This window comes from Schistocerca nitens, chromosome 2, assembly GCF_023898315.1.
Source record: "Schistocerca nitens isolate TAMUIC-IGC-003100 chromosome 2, iqSchNite1.1, whole genome shotgun sequence".
In the NCBI taxonomy this organism is placed as follows: Eukaryota; Metazoa; Arthropoda; class Insecta; order Orthoptera; family Acrididae; genus Schistocerca; species Schistocerca nitens.
The window spans coordinates 146,637,544-146,649,628 of NC_064615.1; the positions used below are offsets into that span (position 1 = coordinate 146,637,544).

General features: G+C 44.2%; 1 protein-coding gene across 1 annotated transcript in view; it reads left to right on the top strand.

Annotated features, from left to right (window-relative positions):
- The first annotated feature begins 558 nt into the window (after positions 1-558).
- The window catches only part of LOC126234883 (glutamate receptor 1-like), a 150,583-nt gene continuing 139,056 nt past the window's right edge, over positions 559-12,085 (top strand). Inside the window, exons 1-2 of the mRNA XM_049943623.1 lie at positions 559-785; positions 8,904-9,153. Of these exons, the coding sequence (XP_049799580.1) occupies positions 559-785; positions 8,904-9,153 (477 nt within the window). The remainder of the gene's footprint in view (positions 786-8,903; positions 9,154-12,085) is intronic.

Consider the following 12,085-nt stretch of genomic DNA (forward strand, 5'->3'; position numbering starts at 1 on the left):
AAAAGACAAAAGAAGATTACGGCAAATTAAGCTAAATTGTCGTTGTCAATTTTTGATAGCTCTTCCACCAATTCAAATGCACTGTATGCCCGAGGAAAGCACTCCCTCGGAGAACATCATTTTTACTACGAATGCAAACCTGATCACTATCATACACTAAAGCGTTGAGCATGTTAAGGTAGTAAAACAAGACAAATATTTTTGCAAGTTGGTCTACATACACTTGAAATTTGTGGAAAAGCACGTGACGGTATTCAAGAACTGCTCGCAAACACAAGTTCCATGCACATTTTGCTTTTGACTGTCGTGTTCATCTTTGAGGTCGTACAATGTGAAAGCCGTATGGTGCCGCGGGTAAGTCATCTAGCCGTGGTCGACAACTCAGTACGGGAAATGGTATCAGATATTCTGTGGAATCATTTGGCCAACTACAAGTGCATTGCAGCATTGTCGGATGATTCAGACGCTGTACTGGACATAGTATCGTCGGTGACCACAACTGTACGCATTTCATTGGCCAGTGCCGAAGCCCCAGTGGAGCATCTCTTGATCTCCGCCATGGACGCCGACTGCCAGGGATTGGTGGTTCGATGCCGCGACGCAGCAGCTGGTGTCGACGCGATCCTCAAGGCGTCCAAACTGGCGAACCGGAGGGGCAATCGCCGCTTGCTGGTTTTGCCTGTAGCGGGGTCCCCGCCCATTAATGTGTCAGCAATCTTCGCCCTACGCAATATTGAGATTGTGCCTGATATTGCGGTGGCTAGACAGGTGGACGGAGTTGACAGGTATGATGCTGCAAATCAATCTCACTGGTTTCTTTTCTTATTGTTGCAATTTTGTCGAATGCTGTAAAAATTACAATATTTTTTTATCTAATTTTCTGTACATGTAAAATATAGCACTCAAAAACCCAGTGTATCTATTAGACCATATATTTATTTTAACTTCCCCACACGCTGTAGTTTTTCTACACTACATATGTTGTTGCCGTGTAGTCTTTAGTCCGAAGACTGATTTTATGCAGCTCTACATGCTAGGGTATCCTGCACAAGTTTCATTATATTTGCGTTACTACTGAAACCTACATCCATTTAAATCTCTTTACCTTGCTTGAACTTATCGTGGCCACGATCCATAATTGAGGACCTTCGTTCATCTTCCTTCTCCGTAAATAGGCCGTTTATAGACAGGTGTGGACCTTCTAGTTCTTAGTTTTAAATCCAGGGCGCGGCACCTTGCAAGAAACAGTCTATGGGCTAGTTTACTGTTGGTTGTATGCAGAGAATGGTTACTATGCCTAAATATTAGACCGGAAATCTGTAATTTTTACCTGATGTTTAATAAAAATGTACATGGTGCAAATTAGTTCAGATTTGCCTCAAATTGTTCGGTACTATGAGATAACGCATTTTGTGAATGTCGTCGTAGGTAGACCACAGGTCACAGTTAATACACTGAAGAGCCAAAGAAACTGGTACACCTGCCTAATATCGTGTATGTCCCCGCGAGTAAGTAGAAGTGCCGCAACACGACGTGGCATGGACTCGACTAATGTCTGGATTAGTGCTGGAGGGAAGTGACATCATGAATCCCGCAGGGCTGTCCATAAATCCATAAGAGTACTAGGGGGGGGGGGGAGAGATCTCTTCAGAACAGCACGTTTCAAGGCATCCCAGATATGCTCAATAATGTTCATGTATGGGGAGTTTGGAGGCCAGTGGAAGTGTTTAAACACCGAAGAATGTTCCTGGAGTCACTCTGTAGAAATTCTGGACGTGTGGAGTGTTGCATTGTCTTGCTGGAATTTCCGAAGTCCTTCGGAATGTACAATAGACATAAATGGACGCAGGTGATCTGACAGGATTCTTACGTACATGTCACCTGTTAGAGTCGTATCTAGACGTATCAGGGGTCCCACATCACCCCAACTGCATACGCACCACGCCATTACAGAGCCTCCACCAACTTGAACACTCTCCTGCCAACATCCAGGGGCCATGGATTCATGAGTTTGTCTCCACGCCCGTGCACATCCATCCGCTGGACACAACTTGAAACGAGACTCGTCCGACCAGGCAACACGTTTCCTGTCATCAACGATCCAGTGTCGGTATTGAGGGGCCCATGTGAGGCGTAAAGCTTTGTGTCGTGCAGTGATCAAGGGTAGACGAGTGGGCCTTCGGCTCCGAAAGCCCATATCGATGATGTTTCGTTGAATGGTTCACACGCTGACACTTATTGATGGCCCAGAATTGAAATCTGCGGTAATCTGCGGAAGGTTTGCAATTCTATCACGTTGAACGATCCTCTTCAGTCGTCGTTGGTCCCGTTCTTACAGGATCTTTTTCAGGCGGCAGCGATATCGGAGATAAGATGTTTATCGGATTCCTGATATTCACTGTACACTTGTGAATAGGTCTTATGGGAAACCCCCACTTCATCGCTACCTGGGAGATGATATATCCCATCGCTCGAGCGCAGACTCTAACACCACGCTTAAAATAACTTATACCTTGACAAACTGCCATTCTAGCAGCAGTAAATGGTGTAACAACTGCGCCAGACATTTTTTGTCTCATATAGGCGTAGCCGACCGCAGCGCCGTACTCTGGGTGTCTACATCGAATACGGATGCCTATGTCAATTTCTTTGGCACTTCATTTTATTTGCTAATGTAGCGGCTCAGACACAGACAGCCGGAATCGCAACTCAGCAACCGAAACCAGGCCGCAGCCAGACAAAGTACTGCCAGTGCAGCATCGTCAGCAGTCAGGGCTCCCGCAATGGCACTCCAGCGTGAGTGACGTCACATGGACTTCCGTCGCATGAACGGCCAATCTACCTGTTACGCCACAGCAGTGCGTCGATTCCTCCCCACTGGTTTCGATGTGTCTTGTTCAACTGTGAGCATGTGGCAACGGGGACCAGTCCGTCAGCAAGTCGTCGTCACACCTTGCACCCCCGATGATGCACAGTCTGTCCCGGTCGTCGTCGCAACTATGACCCTGCCCCCCGCCGGACCGCGAACCAACGACCGCTGCCTGAGTATCCACCATGGGCACGTTGGCGTTGCCTCGCTGGTGCACCGCCAGCCCCCAGCCGTCGGCCTCCATCCACCGGCATGGTGTGGTAGTCGGCTGCCGCTTCCGTCCATGGGAAATGCCTGCGTCGGCACCCCCGTGCTGGTGAACTGGGGTCCGATGATCATCTCCCTTCTGTTTCAGATGTCTGTTCGTGTTCATCACGCTCCATCGCCAACGTCCATCAGAGAATCGCTCGCCCACCCCTGTCCCGCAGTGGAAGTTTGTTACGCAAATTTCAATTTGTTTATCTATAATGGAATACTGAAATAGCAGTTATTTCTGCACATCATGGAAATGTATAAAATATTAAATGAAGAACAATTAGAAGCCCCTCTGAATGACAGCAACGCGGAAATATGTGATAGAGAAAATGACGAATTTTTGTATTTCATTGAAGATAAACCTGTTAATCTTGATGAAACTGACTGGTGAACAATAAGAACGTTAAGATATCGTGCCAGTAGCTGTCTTTTACAGAAAATTCCTCTAACAGTGACGCTGTAGATAATATAGAAAATGTGCCTGAAAAGCCGAGATGTCTTATCATATGTCCTATCATCTTGTACCTTCTCAGCCGGCCGCTGTGACCTAGCGGTTCTAGGGACTTCAGTCCGGAACCGCACTGCTGCTACGGTCGCAGGTTCGAATCCTGCCTCGGGCATGGATGTGTGTGATGTCCTTAGGTTGGTTAGATTTTAGTAGTTGTACGTTCTACGGGACTGATGACCTCAGATGTTAAGTCCCATAGTACTTAGAACCATTTGAACCATTTTGTACCTTCTCCTTGTCAGCATTTACCAAATATTTCTTTTCTCTCCGATTCTGCGCAGAACCTCCTCATTCCCAACCTCGTCAGTCCACTTAATTTTCAGCATTCGTCTATAGCATCATATCTTAAATGCTTCGATTCTCTTCTGTTCCGGTTTTTCCACAGTTCATGTTTCACTACCATACAATTCTGTGCTCCAAACGTGCGTTCTCAGACATTTCTTCCTCAAATTAAGGCCTATGTTTCACACTATTGGCTTCTGTTGGCCGAGAAGGCCCTTTTTGCCAGTGCTAGTCTGCTTTTGATGTCCTTCTTGCTCCGTCCGTCTTTGGTTGTTTTGCTGCCTAGTCCACAAAATTACTTAACTTCATCTGCTTCGTCACCATCAATCCTGATGTTAAGTTTCTCATTGTTCTCATTTGTGCTACTTCTCATTACTTTCGTCTTTCTTCGATTTACTGTCAATCCATATTCTGTACTCGTTAGGCTGTCTATTCCATACAGGAGATCATGTAATTCTTCTTCAGCTTCACCGAGAATACCAATGTCTTCAGCGAATCGTATCATTGACATCTTCACACTTTGAATTTTAATTCCACTCCTGAGCCTTTCTTTTACTTCCATCATTGATTCTTCGATGTAAACATTGAACAATAGGGGTGAATGACTACGTCCCTGCCTTACACCTTTTCTAATATGAGCACTTCGTTCTGGGCCGTCCATCTCTTATTATTCCCTCTTGGCTCCTGTACGTGTTGTATATTACCTGTCTCTAGCTAAAGCTTACCCCTGTTTTAATCAGAATTTGGAACGCACTGCACCATTTTACATTGTCGAACGCTTTTTCGAGGTCAATAAATCCTATGAGCATATCCCGATTTTTCTTTAGTCTTCTATTCCCTATCAACCACAGTGTCAGAATGGCCTCTCTGGTGCCTTTACTTTTCATAAAAACTGATCATCATCTATCACTTCTTAATTTTCTTTTCCAATCTTCTGTATATTTTTCTTGTAAGTAACTTTGATGCGTAAGCTGGTAATCTGATTGTGTGATAATTCTCGCACTTGTCAGCTCTTGTAGTCTTCGGAACTGTGTGGATGATATTTTTCCGAAAGTCAGGTAATATGTAGCCACGCTCATACAGTACACACAGCAACGGGAAGAGTCTTTTTCGCCACTTCCCCCAATGACTTTAAAAATTTTGATGGAATGTTATCTATCCCTTCTGCCTTATTTGATCTTAAGTCCTGCAGAGTTCTCAAAATTCTGATTCTACTATTTGATCCCCTATCTCTTCAGAATCAACTCCTGTTTCTTCTTCTGTCACATGGGACAAATCCGCTCCCTCATAGATGCCTTCAATGTCCTCTTTCCCCCAATCTGCTACCTCCTCTGCATTTAACAGTATAATTATTGTTGCACTATTAATGTTACCACCCTTGCTTTTAATTTAACCGAAGGTTGTGTTGTCTTTCCTATATGCCGAGTCAGTTCTTCCAATAGTCATTTTCCATTTCGTCACATTTTTCATGCAGCCATTTCGTCTTAGCTTTCCCGCACTCTCTGTTTATTTCAGTCCTCAGCGACTTGCATTTCTGCATTCGTGAAACAATTAGAACATTTTTGTACTTTCTTCTTCCTTCGTTCATGTGAAGTATTTTTTTCTGTTACCCATGGTTTCTTCACAGTTACGCTCTTTGTATCTATGTTTTTTCTTTCCAACATCTGTGATTACCCTTTTGAGAGACGTCCATTCCTTTCAACCGTAATGCCTACTGAGCTGTTCCATATTGCTGTATCTATAGCCTTAGAGAATTTCATGCGTATCTCGTCGTTCCTTATTACTTCTGTATCCCATTTCTTTGCGTATTGATTCTTCCTGACTAATGTCTTAAGCTTCAGCCTACTCTTCATCACTTTTGATTTGAGTCTATATCTGCTCCTGGGTACGTCTTACACTCCAGTGTCTGATTTCGAAACCTCCGTCTGACCATGATGTATTCTAACTGAAATCTTCCCATATTACCCGGCCTTTTCCAAGTGTACCTCCTATTCTTCTTATTCTTGAACAGAGTATTCGCTATTACTAGCTGAAATTCGTTACAGAACTCAATTAGTCCTTTTACCATCTCATTCCTTGTCCCAAGCCTATATTCTGCAGTGACTTTCTCTTCTACTCCTTCCCCTACAGCTGCATTCCAGTCCCCCATGACTATTACATTTTGGTCTCCCTTTACGTACTATATTACGCTTTCAATACCCTCACATACTTCCTCTATCTCTTTATCTTCAGCTTGCGACGACGGTAGGTACACCTGAACTATCGTTATCGGTGTTATTTTGCTGTCTGTTCTCGTAAGAGCAACCTTATCATTAAACTGTTCGCAATAACACACTCTCTACCCTACCTCCCGATTCATAACGAATCCTACTCCAGTTATACAATTTTCTGCTGATGTTGATCTTATCTAACACTCATATGACCAGAAATCCTTTTATTCTTTCCATTTCACTTCAGCGACCCTTACTATATCTACATCGAGCGTTCGCATTTTTGTTTTCAGATTTTCTTGATTCCTTACGGCGTTCCACGCCCCGACTAGTAGAACGTTATCCCGCCGTTCGTTATTCGATCTTTTTCTAATAGTCCATTCCCGGAGTTCCGAAGGGTGGGACTATTCCGGAACCTTTTGCCAATGGAGAGATCATCACGATACTTTTTCAGTTACAGGCCACATTTCCCGTGGAAATACGTTACGTGTCTTAAATGCAGTTGTTGCCATTGCCTTCTGCATCCTCATGCCATTGATCATTGCTGATTCTTCTGCCTTTAGGAGCAGTTTCCCAACCCAAGGACAAGAGAGTGCCCTGATCCTCTGTCCGTTCCTCCGCCCTCTTTGACAAGGCCGTTGGCAGAATGGGGGTGACTTCTTATGCCGGAAGTCTTCGGCCGCAATGATGATTTTTAATCAAAATATAAGCGGTGGCGGATTTTAAACCCGAGACCACCCGAGACCGACGGCGTTGTGATAACTAATCGAAGACTTTACCCATAGACTTCGGGTCCACTTGGTATTCCCACTAAACTCGAACAGCACTGAACTGAGGGGAGCGCATGGTCGGGTAGTAGCCGGCCGAAGTGGCCGAGTGGTTCTAGGCGCTACAGTCTGCAGCTGCGCGACCGATACGGTCGCATATTCGAATCCTGCCTCGGACATGGACGTGTTTGATGTCCTTAGGTTAGTTAGGTTTAAGTAGTTCTAAGTTCTAGGGGACTGATGACCTCAGAGTTTAAGTCCTATAGTGCTCAGAGCCATTTGAACCATTTGTAAGATAGTACACGCAGTTGTGCAAAGCCACTGTGCCAGGAAGGCAAAGTTATTCGCGTATCTGCCTACTGACCAGGAGACCCTAGTGCCAATTCTGGCCTTCGTACAAATTTTCATTCGCCGCTTCAGTCTGCATATATAAATCATAGATTTTTGAGAGTTAACATGGTCTCTGAATCTACACTACTGGCCATTGAAATCGCTACAGCACGAAGATGACGTGCTACAGACGCGAAATTTAACCGACGGGAAGAAGATGCTGTGATATGCAAATGATTAGCTTTTCAGAGCACTCACATAAGGTTGGTGCCGGTGGCGACACCTACAACGTGCTGACATGGGGAAAGTTTCCAACCGATTTCTCATACACAAACAGCAGTTGACAGGCGTTGCCTGGTGAAACATTGTTGTGACGCCTCGTGAAAGGAGGAGAAATGCATACCATCATGTTTCCGACTTTGATAAAGGTCGGATTGTAGCCTATCGCGATTGCGGTTTATCGTATCGTGATATTGCTGCTCGCGTTCGTCGAGATCCAATGCCTGTTAGCAGAATATGGAATCGGTGGGTTCAGAAGGGCCATAGGGAACGCCGTGCTGGAACCCAATGGCCTCGTATCACTAGCAGTCGAGATAACAGGCATCTTATCCGCATGGCTGTAACGGATCGTGTAGCCAAGTTTCGATCCCTAAGTCAACAGATGGGTACGTTTGCAAGACAACAACAATCTGCACGAACAGTTCGACGACGTTTGCAGCAGCATGTACTATCACCTCGGAGATCATGGCTGCGGTTACCTTGACGCTACATCACAGACAGGACCGCCTGCGATGGTGTACTCAACGACGAACATGGGTGCACGAATGGCAAAACGTCATTTTTTTCGGATGAATCCCGGTTCTGTTTACAGCATCATGATGGTCGCATCCGTGTCTGGCAACATCGCGGTGAAGGCACATTGGAAGCGTGTATTCGTCATCGCCATACTGGCGTATCACCTGGCGTGATGGTATGGGGTGCCATTGGTTACACGTCTTAGTCACCTCTTGTTCGCATAGACGGCACTTTGAAGAGTAGACATTACATTTCAGATGTGTTACGACCCGTGGCCGTACCCCTCATTCGATCCCTGCGAAACCCTACATTTCAGCAGGATAATGCACGACCGCTTGTTGCAGGTCCCGTACGGGCCTTTCTGGATACAGAAAATGTTCGACTGCTGCCCTGGCCAGCACATTCTCCAGATCTCTCACCATTTGAAAACGTCTGGTCAATGGTGGCCGAGCAACTGACTCGTGACAATATGGCAGTCACTACTCTTGATGAACTGTGGTACCGTGTTGAAGCTGCATGGGCATCTGTACCAGTACACGCCATGCAAGCTCTGTTTGACTCAATACTCAGGCGTATCAAGGCCGTTATTACGGCCAGAGGTGGTGGTTCTGGGCACTGATTAGTCAGTATGTATACACCCAAACTGCGTGACCATGTAATCACATGTCAGTTCTAGTAGAATATATGTGTCCAATGAATACCCGTTTATCATCTGCATTTCTTCTTGGTGTAGTAATTTCAATGGCCAGTAGTGTATATAGTTTCATTTGAACGTTTCGTGCGCTGAACTGATAATAATGCTTCCACCAATTTGCAGTCTTCAAATACAGAACAGGTATAAAGAATGCTTCGAGATGTTCAGTCAAAATATTAATATCCTTCGCCAGCTTTGAGCTGGTGACTCTGAAATTCACAGGTGAAGAGACGTGGCGGGATGAGCTGGTGGTGGGCCAGTGGCGGCGGGGGCGTGGCCTGGAGCCGCCGTCAGCGGATCTTTTTCCAGACAGAATGGCGGACATGGAGGGCCGCCAGTTGGTCTTCGCTACAATCAACTACCCGCCATACGTCATACTCAAAACCGAGTCCAATGTACTGGATGGTGTGGAGAGTCGCATCCTCCTCGAGTTCGTCAGCAAGGTATGTTACAAGCTAGCAGCACTTCTGATATGCCTAAAAGTGTCTTGATCATTAAAAAGTTAATTTCCCTGGTGTATCTCGTTTCTTACCGGAAAACTTATTTCTACCCCTTACTTGTTTAGGCATTGCACTACGCATGAAATAAATCGAAAATACAACGAGCGAAAGACGACATAAATACAAACTATACATCAAAATAACAGATAGTAGTCATATGTTTATGTCCTGTTTCCTTGCCAAGTCAGGACTTATGGTGTAGACATGAAAAAGCTATTCTAAGTACGTTCTCAATTTCCTCTCCTGCGCAATGTGCCGAATAGTTTGGTTCAGTGCTCTACCATCACATCTGGGGCTGGACTGCTTACCCCTTTAGTGTAGGTTTTAAGCACACAGTCTATATCGTGTTCTGATGCGATTTTATTATTCCACTGATACTGTGGAGTTCAAAGTCATTGGGGCTCTATAGAGGATCGATAAGACGTCGAACTACAGCTGGAGTATTCGTAGACCAGGTTTCAGGCCATTTATTGACAGGGGCGAAGTTGTTGTCAACAGGCTATTCGGCCAGAGGCAGAGATGGATCTCAGGAATGGGGTCAGTTTGGTATCAACCCAGGAATATCTTTGTCGATTGGAAGTAGATCATTCATTGGGTGCCTCCAGTAGGAAAGCGCTATCTCTCTGATATGGAACTCCAGCTTATAGTCTTCTGCTCTATTCATTAAATGGGAACTGTTGACTACGGTTTTAGAAAGATTGGGCATTAATCTCCGCATCGTGAATTATTTTTGTAGTTTATTGAGGTTATCAGCTACAGTGTTTTTGGCGCTTTTAAACTTCTAGTACTGAACAGCCAGTTCTAAATACTCGGCGAATCCAAACTGCTTGGTTTAAGGTATGTTAGAAGTATAAAGTTTGAAAAGTGTGGGGAATAATATTGACCCCGGAAGAGTCTATTATTTAGTTACCTCTCTTTGCTTATGAGATAAGAGACTACTCGCAAGCGCCTATCTGAGATATGCAATAGATTAGTCTCAATGCAGTCTGTTAAGGGATGACAGTGATAAACGTACAGAAAAGCAAGAGCACTTCTTTCCACACGGCGTCGTAAGCGGCAGTCCTCAAAGACTACGGATCTCTAGAGTTGTTTCTGAAACACAGATTTAAACCGTGTAGTCAGGCTTAGAACCTGGTCTGTGCATCTCCTGTTTGGTCAGGAATCTGCTGATTCTAAAGGCATGTTTTCTGGGGTTCTTATGCTTCTCCTATTTAACAAAAGTTTCTCAAAACGTTTGTGGCTAAAGATGAGAAATGTTAGACGGCAACTTTCCACCTAACTCTCAGGTTTCTCAGGCAGCTGAACAACGATAACTTTTTGTTATTTTGAAACTTTTTCGTAGATATCCCGACTTTTGGACGACGTAAAATTTTGAATAGCCGGGCCCTAGCCCCTTTTCACTTTCATAGTGTGCATCTCATCAAAATCGCGTGTTTTTTCCTATTTACATACTGGAGAGCTGTTTCTGGTTCCTCCATTGTGAAATCCTGAGACAGTTCTGTATCAACAGGTGTTATTTGACAAAGGTTATTCAGCAAATTTTTTTTATTTTTATAGTTTGCTAGTGAAACAGACCTGTTTGCTATTTTGTCTGGTGCTACAACAGAATAATCTACCGGAATTGGTGTGCTCGTGCCACCCAACTTCTTTAGCTATTTCTAGGACTGACGATTTCTTAAAATCCAGCTCAGTTTTTGCTGTAATTCACTTTTAGGTTCTTGGTTGATTCCGGTTTCGCAGCAGATCATGAGTTAGATTTGGGCCAAAATCCATGATTCATAAGTTTCCTCCATTTCATGGCATCACACTGGAACATATTCCTTAGGGTTTTCCCTTGGTAAAATTTTCTTTGCAGTCGAGATTAGAGTACCAATAAATTTGTCATAATGCTTAGGTGAAGCTAGTATACATCCAATTACCAGATCAAGTTCATCGGAAAAGGTATCCCAGTTCGCCCTTCGACAGTTCCATCGTGGCCTACGAATGGACTGAATAACTGGGATCTGGCACCTTACTTCGTACGTTATTTGGTGATGTTAATTTTTTTGGAGACTCACTTCGAACTTTTCTGGATATATTTAGATGTTGGTTTTGGGAGTTTCGTGACCAGATGCAGAGATCTTGGTTGTAGACATTGATTTCTTCTGCCCATTCCAGAAGTACGATACCCAAGTACGATACCTTTGTGACCAGTGGTGTCATACTGTATTTCCACATTGTATGATGGCTATTACAATAGCCTACATTCGCGCAGATAGCTGATGGAAAGAAAGGTAGTAGAGTTTCAGATAACCACTAGGTTTTTGGTAGCTTGTATACATTTGCTAGTGTAGTCTCGTCGATTTTAAGTTGATATTCTGGAAGTCACTGTCACGTCAGTATTAACACTTACTAGGCAGGGATCTCCTATATTAAAACGAATATAAGTTGCGCAGCCCATTATATGATGGTATGTTGCACCCAGTATGTGGTATCAAGGTGTTCTGCCTTTTGATTGAAGACTACCTACACTTCTTGAATAACAGCGTTGACCACATTTTTTCTCTCAAGATCTTGGAGAGGATCTCACCATTTAATATGCTAGACCCTTTTGCATTGAAGTAACGAATTCAGAGGCTGGGTACAATATTCTTTGTCCCTTGGCTCTGAGAAGAATTATTGAAATATAAATCTGATTGAATGTGTATTATAGACAGAAGATCTTCCCGTGAAGATAGGTCTCCCTGCCAGATCACTGTTGCTCTTTAGCGCCACGCAAAGGTCACGCGTAGCGAATTTTAATGCCACACCTATGGACGCGAGTAACTATAGACTCCTAGTGTTAACTAGGTTAAGATAGCACTGGCTCACAATGAGAATGTTTCGGCCTCAAAAA